At 43.7% G+C, this 20779-nt stretch overlaps 1 protein-coding gene across 8 annotated transcripts in view; it reads left to right on the top strand.

Annotated features, from left to right (window-relative positions):
• The window catches only part of PRR5L (proline rich 5 like), a 171489-nt gene that overhangs the window by 103743 nt on the left and 46967 nt on the right, over positions 1–20779 (top strand). For all 8 annotated transcript variants that reach the window (XM_037840121.1, XM_037840125.1, XM_037840122.1 and 5 more), the window contains one exon: positions 11769–11817. In XM_037840121.1, the coding sequence (XP_037696049.1) occupies positions 11769–11817 (49 nt within the window). The remainder of the gene's footprint in view (positions 1–11768; positions 11818–20779) is intronic.

Genomic DNA, 20779 nt, shown 5'->3' with positions numbered 1-20779 from the left:
TGCTGGCTACTACTGGAAAGACAAAAATGCAAAGACGGACGTGGACCCTGGTGTCCTGGGATTTATATTCAGTTAGGGAGATAATCATTCATCAAATAATTACCCAAATAAATGTAAAAGTACAACTGTGACATCTGCTCCAGTGTAGCCAATGCAAGGAAGGCATGTGTTGGGATGACTTGACCTGGCCTGGGAGGCCAGGAATGCTGAAAATGAGCTTGTGCTGAAGGATCAGTGGGAACTGCTGGGTGAAAAGGGCTCCAGGTGGAGGAAGCTCCAGGTGCATGGGTCCTGCGGTGGCACTGAGAAAGGAACCGAAAGAAGGCCCAGGTGGTGGAGCACCGGAGGTCGGCTGGTGGTGTGGTTTGGTTTGGTTTGTGTTTTAGTGAAAGGAGAGGAGGAGAAGGCAGGGCCCAGAGCACCAAGTCACTTAGGGACCGGGAATGTCTGTTAGTGCCCTGCTGTTGATTTGTCTCTGCTGTAAGTGCAGAACATCGAGCTTCAAGGCCCAACCCTGGAGTGGGCAGAACCATAAACAAGGCCATTTGTTCAAGTCCTGTTTAGATTTAGTTAAGGCCTAGGTTAAGGGTCAGTGAGGTATTTAAGAAGCTCTGCTTTCATTAAAACCTCTAGAGCTCATAAGTAAACAGTTGTGTTAAAATTTCTACTCATGTACTCGAATTCCACATAATAATTACATAAACATGGGAAGAGATGACAGAGATCCTATAGCCCAAGGTCTCATTTTAGAGAAGAGGAAACTGAGGCCCCAGGAAGTTGAGTGACAGGGGCAAAGCTGGGTCAGCCAACCCCCAGTGGTAAGAGCTCAATTCTACTACAAGAACTTCTTGGTGTTTCCATGAAGGATATTTTAGCTCACAATAGAAATATAAATAAATAAACTAGTGACTCAGGAACTTGCTAATTGTTCTTCACTTCAGGGGCTTGATCTTGAAAGTATACTTAAAAACTCTGTTTGTGGGCATCCAGGAAAGCTAGAGGCCAGGCCAGATTTCACCAGCTCTGTGAGCCTGGGAGCTGTGAACCCAGAAGCCTTCAGTTGCCAGGCGGTTCTTCCAAATGAGTGAAGCCAGCCAGGTGCAGAGGAGAGCTCACCCGCTGTTACAGGGCACTCACCCTGGCAGAAGGCAGTTCTACTGAGACGCATCACCTTGTTTCCCAAGGAGAACTGGAAATAGAGATTTTTATGTGAAATTTCCTGCTTTTTAATGGTTGGTAAATAATCCAGATTTCCCCCAAATATTGGTGCAGGCCAAACAAAGAACATCTGTGGACTGAACTTGGCCATCAAGGTACCCATTTATAAGATCAGCCGTAGTATACTGAAGGGGAGGCATGGCTGATGAATGATGTTGATTCCCAGACTCTGGCACTTAAGGGCCACAGAAGTGGGAGAGAAGGGAGCTAACATGGGTGGAGGAATCCAGGAAAAGTGCCAAGCTTCTTTCACAACATCCATCCCTTCTCACAGCCCTGGGAGGTAAGCATTATGTTCAGTAGTTTACAAATGAGAAAACTGCAGATAAGGGAAGCTAACTAACCTGTCAAAGTTCACACACCATAAAGAGTGGAAGCAGGAGTTGAACTCTAGTGTGACTCGGACACCTTTGCTCTTTACATTGGAGGAGATGTTAGGCTGATGGTTTTCTTCATCTTTTTCCTGCCATCGTTCCTTTTGTAATGCTTCTCTGAGCCCACCTCTCACCACATCATCTGATTTTCAACACCTCTCCCGAGGAGCATGTTACCTTTCTAGTATTGGGATTATAGAGTGCTGCTGGGTGTTCCCTTGGTGTGTTTTGAGTGAGTTTCAGGACTGTGGGAAATATATATGGTTGGGATTTGAAACCAATTGCTCAGATGTGATTTGAGCTCAGAATAAGTCAAATGTTCCAAAAGCCAGAGCTTCTACTACCCATCTTTCTGTACCTTCCATCCTCTGACTTTCTCTAACATGGTGGTCAGAACAGATGTAGGCTTTCACGTCACAGAGACTGTGAAATGCGTCCCAGGCATATATATGACCCGGAAGTCCAAAGCTGAAGAAAGTGACTGACCCACACATACGCCCACATCTGCAACTACCTACATAGCAATAGATGGAGCTGCCCTTACTGCAGTAACTCTAACCGTGAAACGAGCATGCTACTCTCTGGTTACATTTGAGTGCACAACTGGATTTGATATTGATTTTCCTGTTCTCTTGTTTTTCCTTTTGGAAGAGCTGTTTGTGGAATAGATCCATAAATGCAACAGGGTTGAGGCATGACCAGTGGAGGGTGTCGAGGGGAGGGGGTCCGAGAAGGGCAGGAATGTGGGTAAACCTATGGAGACAGGCTTCCTTGTGCAGAAAAGCCTTTGCCCTTAAAGTTGGCATAGGGAGATAATGATTTTTTTTTTTCACTCCCCAAATCGTTTTGGACTCAAAAAGCCACAAGCAGAAAGAAGATGTTGAAGGAGAGAAGTCTAACTTATTCTCAAGCCCATCTTTCAGTCAGTTGTGGAAACCCTACTATTGCCAAGTTCAATAAACTTTTTTTAACTGGTAAAGAGAGCAGCTTCTGGATTCAGAGAGACTGGGGATTAAGGCTGAACTAGCTGTGTGACCTGGGGCAAATTACTTCACTTTTCTAAGTTCCTGTTCTTTCATAAAATATCATCAACCTCATGGTGGTGGGAAGGATTGAGATAATGCCCAAAAATACCTTTAGCACAGGGTCTAGCACCTAATAGGTATTTAATAAATGTTAGCTATTATTATTCCTATTATTGTAAAGATTTAGCAATAAAAAGCGATTATTATTTATTATTAATAAAGTGTCACCCATAAGAGCATAGGCCAATATGAGTGCTTTATAAAGATTTCTTTAGCGGGTTGGTTGAGATGAGCTCACTTTGAACTAAAGAGATCAGGGGCAGGCTCCTTAAAATGTGTCCTTGAATTTGGAAGTTTGGGTGAGGCTAAATTATGATAAGAAAAGCCAGCTATTTCTCTTTTCTGCAGAGAAAAGAGCAAGAGGAAATGACTCTCTCAGTTCTTCATTCTACTCAAGCCAAACAGTAATAAACTTTTTGATGGATTATCTGAGTCCAGTGCCAAAGCCTAAATCAGCTTCCCTGGGTCACTGCAGCCAGCCCTAGTGCTCTCTCTTCTAACTGTGGAGTTTAGCATGTGCCCAGGAAATGTGAATTCATTTAAATGTCAGTGAATGCAAAGGATGGCCAGGGAGGTAGATGTTTTATGTATCTGTGTGCTGTCAAGCAGTCATTTCAAAACCAGATAGAAAATGTTTGCATTGTGTCAGCTAAGTATATATTTAAAAAAATAATCAGTCCTTTCCTTTAAGACAGGCCATTAAAAATGAACTCTAAATTTTAGTTTAGCAGATAGACTTTGAAGTAGCTATGAGGAAGAACTTTGGGCTGGGGAAGGTCAAGTGCTAAAACACATTATTGGATCAAGATGGGGTAGGGGAATGGAGATCTTTCAAGAACAAATATGTCGGAAATATCCCTCAATACAGTGGCAAATTTTTCCTACGTAAGTGTCAGGGCACATGCTATGTCAATATGAAGACCATAAATCAGAGTATTTTCTGTTGAAATTGTCATAGAAAGCAGGAATTGTATCTCTAAAGGCAAAAATAATGACCTTTTGGAATAGACATTCTGGCTAAATCCCCCGTCAGCACAATCTATAATTCTGACTTTCCTAAATCTGCAACGGCTCCTGCTTTAGGCAGGTCCTGGGTGTCACTTTGGTTTGAATTTTCTGTGGGGCACCGATGTGTTTTTTTTTTTTTTTTTTTTTAACGTTCCTCTTCAGTCTCACCTCTGATGTGGCTGCATTTTGGCACGGAGACGAGTCTGGGTTAGAGGTTTGAGTTTCATGAGCTCTTCCAGGAACAAAAGTGGCCAGCTTTGCTGACACAGGAGCACACTTTTCCTAAACATTTTTTTTTTTTTGGACCCACTGTTCAACTGATTTTACCTAACCAATAAGATTTAGAAAAGTGTGGGAAACCAACGATTTATGCTCACTGGTTCATAAAAGAACCTATACCAGGGGGTTCTCAAATGTGCTTTCACTTTTCTGATTGATTGGGGTGTGTGCAGAGAAGGAGGGGTCATTGGTTCTTTATTCATTTATTGAGCGAATGTGGTGTGCTCTGCTGGGCACTGGGCCAGGTTCTGGGGTAACTGAAATAGGTGGGTCCTGCTCTTGGGAGCTGACAGCAGAGCGTGAGAGAGGAACTACACACTTACCATACCAAGGTTTACGTGGGGTGACAGCAGAATCAGAGTGCTTTGGAAAAAAACGATATCTGCATTAACATCTTTCAGATGATCAGGCGGGAATCAGGTAGAAAGGCAAATGCAGGATATAACTTTCTTGCCACCACTCACTCCTTGCCCTCCTACGTCCTCCTACTTCCTGGTAGGACTTTTCCTCTGCAGTAATAAATGCTCAGAGATGAGATTTCCGGAGACCAGAGAGGAGTTCTATGCAGCTGGCTTGAGGCAGGAAACTCACATTTTCCTTCTCTCTCCAACCACCCTGCTTCTGTTCTTGCTGGAAGGGAGGGGGCAGCATGAAGGAAAAAGGAGGTTCCAAGAATTGTGCTTGATCTTTGACAGGTCTGAGGTGTAACGTCCCCCTTCTGAGTCAGTTGGCTGCCTGAAACCAAAGGGAAATCCACCTCAGATTTTTTCCATCTCTTCTTGGGAGTCTTAACTGTCACTTAGCTGGGGAAGAGTTGGGGAGGAGCTGAGAAGGGGAGTCTGGATCCAGCCCACTCATGTGAGGTGTGAGGTGTAATTCCATGAGGTAATGATAAAATCAGACACTCATGAAGCATGTAGTATGTGCCAGGCTCTGTTCTAAGTACTTTATGTATATTAACTCTCTTAAAACTCCCCACACCCCTGTGAGATAGGCTCTATGTCCCTATTTCACAGATAAGGGAATAGAGGGACAGAGAAATGGATTAACTTGCCTAGAGCTGCACAGCTAGTGAGTGGCTGAGCTGGAATCTGAACACAAGCTATGTTCATAAACACACAGTAGACTGCAGGAGGCACACACAGCTGGCACTGCCCACCCATAGGGCTGATGTTCCCAGGAACAGATTCCCTAATAGCTCAAGAGGTAAGTGAGGGCATTGTCTTTAGGAGAGGTTGAGATGGGGTCTTCTCTTCTCAACACAGCTGAACCTGCCTTATTATGTGTTGACACCTTGTGCCTGCTGTGGTTGAGAAACAGACTTGACTTTGGGGAGTTTGAGGGAAAAGCAGAGATGGTGGGGGCTGGGGTAACGTGGAAGTCTATGGGGCTGGCCTGTGTGGTATTTGGTTTGTAGAGTGTCTAGAAATGTGGAGATCTCCCCTAAAAGTCCAGGTTTCTGGCCTCTCTGGAACTGGTCAGTGGGAGCCGAGGACTGGCTGCTGGCTTGAGAGGGGTTTGCCACAGTCCCTTCCATTCACAACCCCTGACCCCCACGGGCATCTAGGTTTGCTACTCCTAATGGACAGGTTGGCCTTGGTTTGAGTTGGTATCTATCACTGTAAGATTCTGGGCATTGGTTTCCTCATCTGCAAAATGAGGATAAATTCTTACCTGTGAGACTTTGGAGAATTTGAGACGCTGTGTTATGCAAACTGACTAACTTAGGATATAATTAGGAGCTCAGTGAAGCCTCCTTCTCGGTTTCCTCCATCTTTCTCACTGTCCCTGCCACCCAGAGGATTGCAGAAAAGAGAGGTGAGATACTACCTCCACTTGGTCCCAGGAGGAAAAGAGCTGTTTCCATAAGTTTCTACTTCAAAGATGCTGTCTCCTCGAAACATTTCCCTTTGTGAGAGCAAAGTGGGTGGTCTTCAGGGTATTTCAGGGTCAGGTCAGATGGACACTGATCAGTAAACAGGAAGCCAGTTACAGTGTTGGGCAAGGGACCCTGTAGGCCCCCTGCTGTTCCTGGGCTGTGGGACTATCTAGGGGTCCTGGGAAGGGTCCTTGGAGAACTTGGGACAACCCCTAAATGCCAATGGCACAGACATATTTGACAATGGATGTTGCTCTCCCAACTCACTCTGGCTAAACTTTGGCCCTGCCAGCACCATCCTTTAGCTTGCCTGAGATGAGAACTGAGGCAAGGAGAGGGATTTTGCTGCCTTGGGTGTTTCCCTGTGTGCAAGGGCGATTGTGGCTCGCACCAGAGGTGATTTCTCTACATCCTTTCGGCCCTTCCCTGCTGACCTTTCATCCCTGTGCCTCTCAACCAGCTGGCATCCAGCCTTGATGTGGCCTTGTTTACTTTCAAGCTCCAGAATTGGGAAGTTGAGTTGACAGGATGGTGAGGAGTGCGATCGTGGGTCTGTGTAATAACAGGAAATCCTGTCAACCGGGGTGGTGTCTCAGCTGGTCAGCCTGGAAGGGAGAGGGGGTGAGATAGTATAGACCAGTGAGTGGTTCACCAATTTTTTTTCCTGTTATGATCCCTTTTGGCTTCTGACTGAACTTCTTGCCATATTTCCTTCTTTGGTTGGGTCACACATGATTGTTCCCTCCCCATTACTCTCAGGTCCCCAAGCTTCCTTCTCCTTCTAGCTCAATGGCTTGTGGTAGTGGTGACTATTAGCAGCAGAATTCTGTTTTCAAACGAAACTGGATGTGAATGTTCAGTATATAAAACAGCCAGTTGGAGCAGCTCAAGCCAGGGATGTTACTTGCATCTCATTCCTCTTCCCTAAATCTTTGCCTCTCCATCTTCCTACCTTTTTACTATTTTATCAAGGCCCCCTTCATGAATTTCAGTCCTTCTTCCCAGGGTTGTCTGTCTGTACTTTGCAGAAAATACTGAAGCTATAGAGTGCAGTCCTTAAGAAAACGGGCTTCGGGGCCCAACTGGGCTGAGTAAAATCATAGCAGCTAACACCTGCTGAGCCTTGCCGTGTGCCAGGCACTGTTTCAAGAACTTTACCGGGACTAACTCATTGAACCTCTGCATTAATCCTAGGAAGGAGGTCCTCTTATTCTCCCCCAAATTCCAGTTAAGGAAACTGAGGAATGAGGGAGTGAGGAACATGCTCAAGTCACTGCTACTAACAGCTGCTGAGTGGCAGAGTCAGGGTTCAGACCCAGGCGGCCGCCTCCAGGCCCTCTGGAATCAACCAGGCTCCTCTTTCTCTGTCCTGTGCTTGCTGCACATCGTTGTGCAAGCTACTTAACCCCTGAGCCTTGGTGTACTCGGGTATGAAGGTGGGGCTGTTGCTACTACCTCCTGGTTTCTTTGAGGCTTTAATGAACATACGCATCGATGTTGCTGAGAACAGTGGCTGGCATGCAGTAACTTTAACTGAGAAAAGAAGCCAGACTCCATCTTAGGAGCAACTTTTTCTTCTTCCTTATGTATGTATATATGTATGTATCCCCAACAAATGATTACCTTCCAGTTTATGGGGAAAAATCCTCAGAAAAGTGAAGGGAGACTATTGGATTTAGGCATCTGGGCCTGGCAGGAATATATATCCTAAGGACTGGCAATCAGGATTTTTCTCTCTTGCATCTTGGGAACCACAAACCACAGCTCCTTAAATTTTGCTATCGTTTTCCTACTTTACTCTTATTTCTTGTGCTTTGCAAATTCAATCGGTAAACTCAGTGAATAAGGTGGCTGGGTGAATTTAGGCCTGTGTGTCTCTAATATCTTGATATTCTTACTCCTGAATTTTGGAGATGGTGTGTCTGTACCTAATGAGAGAGTGGCCGCACATGGGAAGATCTTGTCCAACCTCTGTTTCACTCTTTTCTTCTAGTGTCTTGCAGGTTCTTAGTAAATGGTTGCAGTTTGACAAATTAATGAATGGAGTTCCTGTTCTCTACAGGCTCTTTTCTTTTGGTGGTGATGGGGGGTCGATGGTCCTTGAAGTGTGGGAAACTGCTGTCAGGTTCAACTGGAGATGGTGTATCTAAACAGAGGTGTGGCAAATCCTTTTCAGTTCAGCTAACACAAGGGTAGAGTTTTTCCAAAGCACTCTTTCCTTGTAGACCAATTGCAAGCAGAATAAACAGCGTATGGGAACTGCTTGCAGATTTGCAACTTGAGACTCAGCTGCAGTCTCCCCACAGGTTGCTTGGCCAGCGCTGCTCCAGGAACCCCAACCCCGGCCTCCTCCCCCAGTTAAGTTGGAACAACCAGCTGTGTGGGACTCTCAGTTACCCCTCTGACAGCCTGCTCCCTGAGGCTATGTCCTTAGTGGGAACTTACTTCCACCAGTTTTTCTCCGGTTTCAGGCCATCCTGCAGTATCCCTGGTGTGGTGGTTTTTGTTCATTTTTAAAATATTAAAAATTGTTTTTGAATAGGATTGCATTCACATGGCACAAAATTTTAAGTATATGACAAGGAGTACAGTCAAGAGTCTCCCACCCTGTACCCCAGAAACCCAGTTCCCATTTTCTCCCTCCCAAAGACAACTATTCTAATAGTGGTTCTTCCAGAGTTTCTTTATGCATCTATAAGCAATATCAATCTGTATTCTTATTTTCTCCCGCCATATTACAAGGTAGCACATTAGACATACTGTTTTGCTTCTTGCATCTTTAAAATGTATTTTTTATTAGAGAAGTTGTAGGTTTTTAGAAAAATCATGCAGAAATTTTCATATTACCCCCCCCAACACACACACACTCACACACAAGCACACGTACAACTTTCCCTGTTGCTAACACTGTGCACTAGTGTGGTACCTTTGTTACAATTGATGAAACAATATTATTATACTCATACTGTTAACTATAATCCATAGTTTACATTAGGGTTCACTGTTTATATTGTACAGTCCTATGGTTCTTTTGAAAAAGTTTTATTCTGGTAACATATATACAACCTAAAATTTCCCTTTTTAATCATCCATTTTTTTACTTAGGTAACTTAGGTCTTTTCATATCATTACATAGATCTCTCTCTCTCTTTCCTCCTCTCTCTCTCTTTCTGCTTGTGCATATGATGAATCATAATTTACTTTTATTGATGATCATTTATATTAATTCCTATATTTTGCTGCTATAAAAGTCTGTATACACACACAGTGACCCTGTTTCACTCATAACATGCTCAGACAACTATAAGCTTCACCAGGACAGGATTTTATAAGGGACAAGGCAGCTTATTCATTTTCCCACCTGGTACAATAAAATCTTGAATTAATTTATTAGGTAGAGTTTATTCCCTTCAGATAACTCTATATAACAATACCCAGTGGAGAGGATTTTGAACTCAGGATTTGATGAAAGGACAGATGTGTGCTTTTCTTACTGTACCTGGTTATGGTCCATTGAGTTTAAAGTATATACAGCAGATTCCCACTTCCCTCTTTGGTTCCTCCTCAGTGCAGAACTGGTGATCCCCTTTGTGTGGTGAAAGCCATTTCTTCTTGGTTCACTTCTTTCATTCTTATCTAGTACCATCTCGTTGCCCTGATATGGTTGCTTGTAGCTTCAGAGATCTTTTTGTTCTGTCTTTTGCTGAGGCAGTTGCATCAAGTCCACTCTTTAGCTTCTGCTGCTTTATCAGCTGATTTCTTCCTAGAGCTTTGTCTTTCTGTAACATTCTGCAGATTTCTGGCCTCAGCTGTGGCTTGTTGCTGTGCTGCCTCTTTCAGCCCTCCCTGATTCCTGGGGGAGGGGGTCTTTAGCTCTGCTGAGAGATGCCTCTGAAAATAGATTCTTCAACTGGGTAGCATCATGATGTTCACTGAGTACCACTGTTAAATGTCCTGGGGCAAATAATCACTTCTTGAATCATGTCCTGGCCCCGAATCACAATTGTGGCACTCAAACAGATCCCTCCTATATCCTGCTCTGAAGATTTCTGTAATTCTTCATCTCTAAGGCCCACCCTTCCTCTTGACCTATTTCTCTTGCCATGTTACCTGAAGCATCATCATGACTACAGGATTTTCCCAGCATTGGTTCCTCAGGGCACCACTTCTACAAGATATTATTTGGTTTCAGAACTGTGTTGGTTCCCCAGCAGCTTGAGTATCCAAGATATGCCTTGGGGAGCTCTCCTCTAAATAACCCTCTATTAGGACTTGTCATTTTACTTTTTGATGAAGTTTTACATTCTCACGTACAGCTTTGAGACTTCTCAGTGTCCAGGAGGATTTTGTTAGGTCTGTTTCTCCCTCCAGTGGTCAAAAGCAGACTCTCTGTCTCTTCCTGCTGCCCACGAGGTTTCTGTTTCCTGGCCCTCTGCCTTGGAGAACAGTTAGACTGGCCTGCTCTTAGCCCAGTGACCGGTGAGAGCTCCCTGGCTCTGATCAGACCTGCCCACATCAGGGAGAATCCTGGGAGGTATTGGTGGAATGGGTCATTTGATTGGATCCCAAGGGAAAAGAAAGGTATTTTCCTTGCTCAACACGTGTTCACAGCTTTCCTGGGCTCTCTCTGGCACAGAAATTTAGATTGTGGGTGTTTTCTCTCTGCTGTCTTGATCCTATCATGTCTGTGCTCTGCACATCATAATATCTTGCTGTAACCTCCTGTTTATCCTTCATTGACATGTGGGAACAACTTTTGGGGAGTTAATACCCAGTGTGGAGTCATCAGAATCTTGAGCAATTGCTCCTTAATAACCATAGCTGGTGGGTTGAGTACATGAAGTCATTTGAAGTCATGAAGCATTTACTTCCTGGGGAACTCACTGGATCTGGGGGGCCAGTTATTCTTGTGTTTAGCTCCCTCGTCTTATTTAGATAAAATTAAAGAGAGTGCAGTAGGGATAGTCCCATTATTTGTCACAGGGAGAATGAGATCTAATGCCCAAATTTCATTTTTTCTTTATTTTTTAGCATATAGACTCTTTGAAATTATCTTGTGAGTGTATTTATTAACATGCTTGGCTATCCGTACCCACCCCTACAAGAATATAAACTCCATGAAGCAGAGACCTCAACTGTCCTGTTCATCTTTGTACTCCTAATGCTGGAACTAGGTTGAGCACATCAAGGGTAGCTTAATAGTTTGTTGCCTGAATAAATAAAATCTAGCTATTCTCTTACCTGTGGTTCCTTTGAAGGACTGCCTCATTCTCACAGGATTAGTGGTAAGACCACCTAAAATATGGTACCAACTTGAATTTCAAGTGTGGGAGTCTCTGGTGTATTTGGAGGAAAGAGAGCATGAGGTTATGGGGAGAAAAAAGGTAAGTTTGCAGAAGTTCTGGGTTTGAATCTTAGTTACATCACTGACTTATTTTGGGGATCTCTTTGAGCCTCAATTTTTTTTATCTACAGAGGAAGAATAATATTTGTTCTCCCTACATGCTTTACAATGCTTGGTAGAAGTAGCACTTGAGATCATGTGTATGAAAAATGTGTTTTAAACCATAAAGTGCTCTGCAAATGTGCAGGGCTAAAACATTGTTGTCTTCCTCTTCCTTTCTGTCCTTGCCTTGCATAAAGCCAGGTGCCCAGGCCCGTCTCTCCCAACCCTGTTAGAATTAGGATTTCCGTGGCTGTCCTCTTCAGGTGGTTGCCTTTGCAGAATGAACTTAGGAACAGATGCCCCTCCAGGATTTCCATCCGCCCCGATTCCCTAACAACATTGGAGGGGTGTAAGTAGGACCTAGGAAAATTCACTCCCCTCCCCCACCTGACCTTGGCTTCTGTGTGGTCTTTGGCAAGTGTCTGATCTTGAGTTGCTGCACCACTGAAGGCTGCTTGACTGTGTTTCTCTCTCCCCAGGCGGCTGCTAAAGAGTGAACTTGGATCATTCATTACAGACTATTTCCAGGTAAGCTTTGTGGGTCTGAACATCTGTCATTATTGTATATGTGGGTACATGTACCCAAAGGGATGGATGATATTGTGCACCTGGGCGTTCGTTCCTTAAACATCCCAAGTTCTGTATGCTGAGCCTCTCCCGTGCGGCAGGCACTGCTGTGGTAGCCACCAAGGAGCATAGAGTAAGGAGGGTCCCGGAGCTGCGGCAATTAGGGTCTCCTACAGTGAGCGGGTCTCAGGCTTTTGGGTCTCAGGACTCCTCTACACTCTTAAACAGGGTTGCTCATTTGAATTATATCTATCTATCTAAACCCTACTAGAAATTGATGGTGAGACATTTTAAAATATTTCTTAATTCACTCAAATAAACCTATTTATTGCATATTAGCATAAATAGCACTTTTAGGAAAAATAAGTTTTTCAAAATGAAAAGAGATTAGTGGGAAGATGGCATTGTTTGAAATTTTTGCAGATTTCTGTACCATCCAGCCTAATAGAAGAGAGCTGGATTCTCATATATGCTTCTGCATTCAATCTGTTGTGATGTTGCACATCATGTAGTCTCTGGAAAACTCCATTGTACGCTCATCGACAATGTGAGTGAAAGGCAAAGAACAGCTTAGCACTATTAAGAAAATAGTTTGGATCACATGGATCCCTTGAAGGGGTCAGGGGATCCCCCAGGGGACACTGAACCATACTTTAAGAACTGCTACTCTATAACCTATAGCCCTTCCCCTAGATATGGTATTTAATTGGGTATAATTATATGTGCCCTTCAGTCAAATTATTCTTGTCACTAAGCTTCCTGGTGACAATACTCCTAAAGACAGTATTGGATTAGATGATCCAGCATCCCTTCTGCCTAAACATTGTTATGGGATCAATGAGGTCAAGGTTCTGGGGCCAATTTCCAACCCATGGACATAGCTGCATCCCTGACTCTAACCAAATGCAGGTGGGGAGGGAGAGGGGAAGTGACAATAAGTAACCAACTGAGTGATACTTTGGTGGAGTGGAGTCAGAGTCCCAGCTTTTCACTTCCTTGCTGAATGGCCTTGGACAAGCTGCTTTTGCTCTCTGTGCCTCAGTTTCCGCATCTGTAAAATGAGAATAAAAATGGGACCTACCTCATAATGTTTACACGAAATAATGCATTCAGCATATAGTGCATGGGGGGCAGCAAAGACATGGACCTTAGAACCAGAATACCTGGGTTTAGTGCCTAGTAAAGCAACTTTCTAGCTGTGTGACCTTGAGTTGCTTTACCTCTCTGTGTTTCAGTTTCCTGTTCTGAAAAACAGGAGTAATAAGACCTAACCTTATGGAGTTATTGTGAGAATTAAGTAAGTTATTATTTGTACTTAACACTGCTTAGAAGAGTGACTGGCATACAATAACTGCTATATAAGTATTTTTAAATATATATATATATGCACATATAAAAATATATATTATGTGTGTTATTATTATTCTAAAGTATAATCCATCCCTTTTAATGGTAAAAATGCATAATGTCTCAGCTTTGGGTTGGTGATACTATCCCACTATACAAATACAGCATACTTTTAAGACACTTTTAAGAGGTTTTAGCTTTTAGAAACAACTTAGGCATCCTTTATTGTTTATTTTTTCTTTCCAAGATTCAGAAAGCTTGAACTTTTGTGTGTCCTTTAAAAGAATGACAAATGCCAGTTGTTAAAAAAGCTAAAAATGGCTACTCTAACTCTGGACAAACCCTGACCCAACAGAAGCCTGGAATTCGATTGGGTCATATGTCTCAACTACTTGAAAGAAAGCTCCTGTCTGGGGAGAAACAAACATAAAGATTAAGAGAGAGATAATTAGTCACATATGTGAATCAGTTCGGTTGCCCTTGACTCAAAGGTCAGTCGTCCCTCACTCCTTTCTCTTGCTGTCTCTAGTGATTGATTTTAAATCCAACTACAGAGAAGTGGTTTTCAGTCAGTCCTGGAGAAACCTGCTGGGCTGGGATGCCATTCTCTTTGACATTTAAAGCAGACATGGTTTAGTGTGGTTTCGATCAAGTTTTTAAATGTCATTTTGGCATTGGGGACTACCCCTAGGAAGGTTGGGGAAGGGCGTTTGGGTGGGGACTTGTTTATCAGGGGAAATCTTGAGGTTTTTGGAGGGAGGGAGTCAGTTAATGTTGCTTACAAAGCATGCCAGACACAAACTAATAACCACATGTCATTTTCTACTGGGAGCATAATCAGAGAAATTGCTGGGTGAATATCGAGTCTCTTTCTGGTGCATAGAGTGGGAACTGGTTTTCGGTTTTGAATCTGGGTTTTCCCTTGGTTTAAGGTGCTAGACTGGAAAGAAGGTATCCTAGACACTGTTTTTTAAAATGTAGGTTTTAAGTCCCATGAAAGTGCAGAGCCTTTTTTTGTTTTTTAATCTGTATGGTTCCCTATTGTATCCCCAGTGCTTGCAAAGTGCCTCAGATGTAACAGAGGCTCAGTAAGCATTCTTGAGGGCGAGAGAGGTAGGAAGAAAGAAGTTGTCCATCACACATACAAAGATAATTTTACATCGGATGGCATTAAGTAACACCCTTTCTTATTTTCTTTTAGCCCTTCTGATTGCATCAGGGAGAGTCCCGGTTTGTGCCAGTACGTCTTTTATGCTTCTCCAATATTTAGCACTCTCTCTGGTTAAGGAACAGTAGGCAGGTCTCAAACTTTGTGTCTTCAGCTAGGGATCCTAGCTAATTAGAATTTCAAAACATTATTTTGTTTTCATCGAGTTGATCGTTGAGTTTCATTCTACTAATGGTGAATGATACTGCTATAGTTCCCCTTTTCAACTTATTCACATTTTTAAAAACTGGATTGATTTAAGAAAAATAGTATGCAAAGAATAATGGTATAGGAGGCCTTGGCTATGGCCCAAATTGTGAATGTGGTTCAAGAGTAACTCGGATTTGGAAAGCCTGGTGCCAGGTACTGCTTGAAAGTAGGCTGGTTCCAAAGCCATTCCTTCTACACAAGGAATCTCCAGATGAGGAGGGAAGTCTGGGAGGGGAGGCTCATAGGGGTGAGCTTAGCCTTTGTGGTCAGATGCCATTTCAAGAGGGAAAGTCAGAAAGGGCTTCCTTCCTTCCCCTTCCGGAATATGAAGGAGGAACGTCTGAGGCCAAGTGAGGGGCAGGACCCAGGGTGGACAGACACCAAAACCATCCTGTACTGGTTCTGAAAGGTGAAGAATGGGCTCATCAGGCACCAGCTCCTCAATGCAGAAGGCTCAGGTGGACCACCTTCTGGGAGTCTCAATTCTGTAGGAAGAGCCGTCCCATCCTGCAACTCAAACCCCCAGCCCCTGAGATCACTGCTTTTAAAGCCGTGGCTCTGTTTTTTAAAGTGAACATTTTCATTTTACAACTTTAAAGAAACCCAAAGAAAGACTATCCTCGGTGAATAATAATGAAAATGACCCAAGGTGAGAGTAGGGGAAAGCAGGTAGAAAAATAGTGCTTATCTCGTGTCTGCACACAGAGAAGACAGGCCATTTGATCCACAGAAGCATAGATAGATTTCTGTAAGACACTGGCTGGAAAAAAATATTTGACATTTCCAGTATTGACTTTTCTTTTTCTTCCATCTATTTTGAATTGTGCCTAGAAGAAAAATTGGGGTTTGAAAGACTAACTCTGTATCCTAGTGACATCTCTGAGGAACAATTGGTCCCTTAAAACTTTTGAAACTGATGGTATGGAATGTTGCATTTTTCTGTCGCCTGATTAGGTACTGGGTGGTGCAGGGCAGGGGCGTTTGCAGATGGAACTTTCCATATCTTCTGACTGCATTGTGTCTGTTACAAGTTTTTTCCCAAGCTCAGAAAATTAAATCCTTTAGTTGAAACTAGAGTTTTGCTTGATGCAGATACTCAGTCCATAGTTAGTGGCTCTGAATGGGTTAGTACTTAGGAAGAGGGGAAACTCAGCCACCACGATTGCCAGTAGGTCCTGGATGACCTGGTAGTAGTTGATGTATGTCAATCTTTATCTATCAATCTATATCTATATATTTCCATTTTCTGCCCAGATCTACAAGAGTTCCAGGGGGCCAGTTTTCCCCTAGCTCATCATTATCAGAGCATATTCATGATGGACTCATGTAATGTGGCAGAGAGTTGCAGGAAAGACCCATGTGAAGTGTCCTGGGCACCATGGAGTTTATCACTGAAGATAGTGCAGGGATATAGATGTATCTACACAGGTGACCCAGCATAGCATTAACCAGAGACCTGAGTGGATAGTAAAGACTTAAAAATAGGCCCAGAATAAATATGCTTCATAGGGACAGAGACAGGACTTGTTCAGAATGCACAGCAAGTTCGGTGGAGAGAGGATAAAGAGTGGTGAAAATAACTCTTGTGATTTCCAAATCAAAACTGAATAGGAGAGAAAAGTTTCAGCTCTTCTCTGATCCAACGTGGGAAGTCTTCTTATAGGAAGTGGGATTCCCAAAAAAAGCTTAAAAAAAAAAAAAGAGGTGATTAGATGAACAGAGGGTAATTAGGGGCATTCAACATGTATTCTCCTTTGCAGGTAAAATTGGGGCCGGTATACAAAGGGGCTTGAAGCAAGTGGGGATGGGCTGGGGAGACAAGATGAAGGGACAGGAGAGAGTAAGATGTTTTTTAGCAAAAGGGTAGAGGTTGCACATTGGATTTGGCCAGGACTTGGAAGAAAGTAATTGTGGAGTTTGTAAAAATTGGCAAGGCCTAAAAGCTCCCTCTGGCCCCGTTGAGGGAGAAAATGGGGTGAGGCTAGTTTGGAAGCTGTGAGAAGGATGCCTGAATGTTTCAGCTCCACGTGGGGCTGCCTGCCAGCCAAAGGTTACCTTTCAACAGCTTTGCCAGACTTAATCTTCTCAGCAGTTATTTAAGTTTTGTGTGATTATTTGAATATTTTTATTGCATTTGTCTCACCTTATGGGGATAAATGGAAAAATGAGACTTGAAACTGATAACCCATAGGTCTTAACATAATTGAGATAAAGATGAAAATCAATAGGCATGTTGAAATGACAAATCTTTAGCCTCATTGGACTTAGGTTATTGCACATTCAATTGTGAAAGAAAAGAACACGTAGGTACAAAATGCTGAAAATATATTGCCCGAAGATGAGCTCTGAGGATGAGGTGTAATTAGGGATTTTATAATCCTTTTCAGCTCGATCGCAGCAGAACTCCTCATTATATCATGTTAAGTGTATTGTTCTACTTGACTACCTATTTTCAGGAACCCATTATATATGAAAATTGAATGATTTCCTATATTAGAGATAAGGAATGGCAGGAGCCAGGTTGAGGGCACTAACTGGGAAGGGGTAGAGGGCAGGGGTATACTCTGGAGACACAATGTTAAAATAAGTGGAAATATTCTCCTTAACGGGCAGGAGAGTCAAGACTGAATTGGAAAGGTTGGGAAAGTTTTGTTTGATATGGACAGCAGCAAGCATCTTTTTCTGAGACTCTTTTAATCATTATTATGGGCCAGCCATTGTTTCAAGCCAGTGGTTCTCAAAGTGTGGTCCCTGGACCAGCAGCTGCAGCCTCACCTGGGGACTGGGTAGAAAAGCAAATTCTCAGGCCCCTCCTCAGACTAAACGAATCTGAAACTCTGGGGGTGGGGCCTCACAACCTGTGTTTTTACAAGTCATCCGGGATTCTGATACTTGTTCAAGTTTGAGAACCACTGCTCTAAGCATTTTTTCCTATCCTAACTCATTTATTCCTCCTAAAAACCTTGAGGAAAGTCTTTTATTATCCCCTTTTTACAGATGCTGCAAAAGAGAAGGAAAGTTATTTGTCTCAGATTGTACAACTGGTAAGAGATAGAGAGAAGATCAAACCCAGATCATTTGGCCATGGAAGAAAAATCTCTTGGATTATATTTGAAATGTTAAAATGCCCTCAAAACATCACCAGAAACCCCCCCCCCCCCCGTGGAAAGTAGTTTCAGGATTCGATTGTTTTTTGGTGTCCAGCAAATTAGGCATGGAATGTTTTCCTGTTTCTTGTAAAAGTATTTTTTAAAAAAGCCCAAAATTCACTCTTTTACTTATCACTGAAATGAGGCTAAAGGAAGAATCATCACTAGCACCATGTTTCTCACCTTCCTCAGTCTCCTTCTGGGGATCTCTCTCCAGTCTTGTCATCACACACACCAGGAAAGGTTTATGAGGAATTCTCTGGGCCTCAGGCTGATTTATGTCTGTAGGACTTCCTGTTGTGTATCTGGGAAGGCATCCAGGTTGTCAGGGAACATGGCCATCATTAGAGATGATGGCTGTACTTTCAGAGACACAGAGGGGAAAAAATGGAGGTGGCCCATGACTTCCATCCCTGAGTTCAGGCCACTAGGACCCTTAGTAGACATTGGTATCACTGGAGACAAATGCCTGGAGTGGAATTGTTGGATAGCACAAGCTCTTGGTAGGCAATGCCGCATGCTGCTAGACAGTACTGGGGTAGGAAACAAGGTCTCTTTGGGGAATGAAATCTGCCTGGGAGCCATGTGTTACGTGTTCACCTTGCTGGACATTGGGTTTGGGTAGTGGTGAGGAAGTATCTTTGGAGAGATGGAAGTTGGGAAGTTGGTAGCAGGTTTGGGTAGAGAAATGACCCCGCTGATGAAAGCCTTATGATGGAACCGAGTTACATGGCCTGAAATTGTCAAGCCAATTGCCCAGGTTCCTATCTGCTTTCCCCTGTGGGCAAGGACTTAAGAAACCACTTGACAGGGCAGGAGAGCATGATGGCTAAGAGCACCATCCCTTCTGCCAGGTAAGTCTGGATTCCAGTCCTTGCCAGAACACTTGTTAGCTTTGTGACCTTAGATATGTTACTTACCCTCTCTGAGCCTCAATTTTCTTCACAGTAATCTAGTAATGATGATACATACTTCATAGTTACTAAATACTACATTTGGACATATGCACAGTGCTCGGCACATAGTGAACAGTCATCAAATGATAGCTATTAGTTTATTATTTTTATTATCATTGCTAAAGTAAACCAGGAATATAATGGGGGAAAAGCATGGGCTTTGGATTCAGACCAACCTGAGTGCAAATTCTGGCTTCACATTTGCTAGTTGTGTACACTTGCTTCTCTGAGCATCAATTTCTTCTTCTGTAAAAAGGAGATAGATTTGTGGCAAAGATTAAATTAGATAATGCCTGAAAAATGTGTAATAGAGTGCCTGATATAAACACTGATAAATGACTCTACTCTCATTCTTACTGTTATCATCATCATCACAGCTGAAGCATTAGAAGTGATGGGTAGCTAGCAGCCTTGGCATTTGCAAAATTCCTACTATGTGGAAAGTTCCTTCCTCTGGGAGATGGTGTTAGCAGTGTCCCCCCACCCCCACCCCCAGCTTTCTTGGTTACCCATTTTTCTGGGTCCCTCTGCCTGGGATGGGGAGGGGCCTGGTGGTGGGAGGTGCTCACTGTTGGCAAGCCCTGTACCACAAACACCAAACACCACCCCCATCCTCTGCCTTCCCCTTCTTCCTCCTGCCTGCTCCCCGTGTTTACCTAGGATAAGTCAGTGGGTCTTTCCTATCCACTGACAACTGGATGGTTTTGGATAACTTTCTCCAGACATCCTTGCTTGCATGTTTCCTAGCTGAGCCTCATTTTTCTGTTTGCAGCCCATTTTTCTGTGTCTTAAAAATATACGTCAGCTGTTTTTTCACTTTCCCACTCCTCTGCCACCTCACTACAGTGCCATTATTGAATGTCTAAGTTCATTATGTAGTGGTGGGGGGGGCTGCTTTAAGAAACAGTGGACCCAGTTCCAAGTCCCAAATCATTTCCTGGGTGGCTACTATTTAATGTAACTCTGTTTTGTCTTAAAGCTTTTCAGTTGAGGAGGGAGGAGTTTGGTGCCATCAGACAGGGAGAGGGACAAGAGGAAAGCTGAGGTCTTCTCCAGCTTGGTTACCATATGGCTCCATCACCAGCTGTTTAGGAGCAAACATTTACTCAGCACCTTCTGGAGTCAGGACATTGTTGATGGCTGGAGATGCTCTGAGGTGACAGTTGGGGAGAGTGGACATTTGGAAAGTCAAACAATGCAAGATAGCTGCCTGAGTCAAGGCTGTTTTTTTTTAATTTGGGCTCTTAGAACCCATTTGAGACTATCAGCGACTTCTGGGGAAGATGGCAGAGTAGGGAGCTGCAGGGCACAGTCCTCCAAAAGCAGCTAGTGGACAAGCAGAAACTGTCCAAAAGAATGCTTCTGGACTCCGGAAGCCGGGGGAGGCCTGTATAGCCTTCAGGAAAGAGCGGGATGGGGAGACTGAGAGAGTGGAGCAAAAAAACTGAGTAAATTGTGCTGCTGCATTGGCCAGCACCCACCCTCCACCCTCAAGGCAAGCAGCCTCGGTGTGGTCTGTGCTGGCTGCTGTGGATGGAGAGGGATGTGGAGACCTTCCTCCCTGGGAACAGGGTGGGCCATGGCCAGGTACTGAGCATCGCTTCTGATTTGTGAGTTTGGAATGCTGGGTCCCAGCTCTGAATCATTGATCTAGCCTTCCCCAGATGGACTCCCCTCAGACCTAGTTTTAACACCACAGGAGCCAGGGGTGGAGCCATGGAGGTTGGAAAAACACACTCCCTCCTTAGGGCTGCAGGGCAGTTTGCTGAAGAGCGCCATCTGATGGGCAGGCCAGGAACATGCAGCTTCAGGGAGCCAAGAAAAAAGACTTTTGGGCATCTTTCCTAACACTCTTCCAGGGCCCTTTGGAACTGGTCTGTGCCCCATTTGTGGGCCACTAGCCCTGTTTTGATCATTTAAACATGAGCATTTCTAAAGATCTGGAATTAGTTGAACCAGGTGTCAAAGAAGAGCCTTAAAGCCGATCAACAATAAAACTCTCCAAGCCTATCAACAATAAAACTCTAGTTAAGAGAGAGATACTGACCATCAGA

Source organism: Choloepus didactylus, chromosome 6 (assembly GCF_015220235.1).
Source record: "Choloepus didactylus isolate mChoDid1 chromosome 6, mChoDid1.pri, whole genome shotgun sequence".
In the NCBI taxonomy this organism is placed as follows: domain Eukaryota; kingdom Metazoa; phylum Chordata; class Mammalia; order Pilosa; family Megalonychidae; genus Choloepus; species Choloepus didactylus.
Note: the sequence above shows the minus strand (reverse complement) of the source record. Positions and strands in the feature narration are given on the sequence as shown.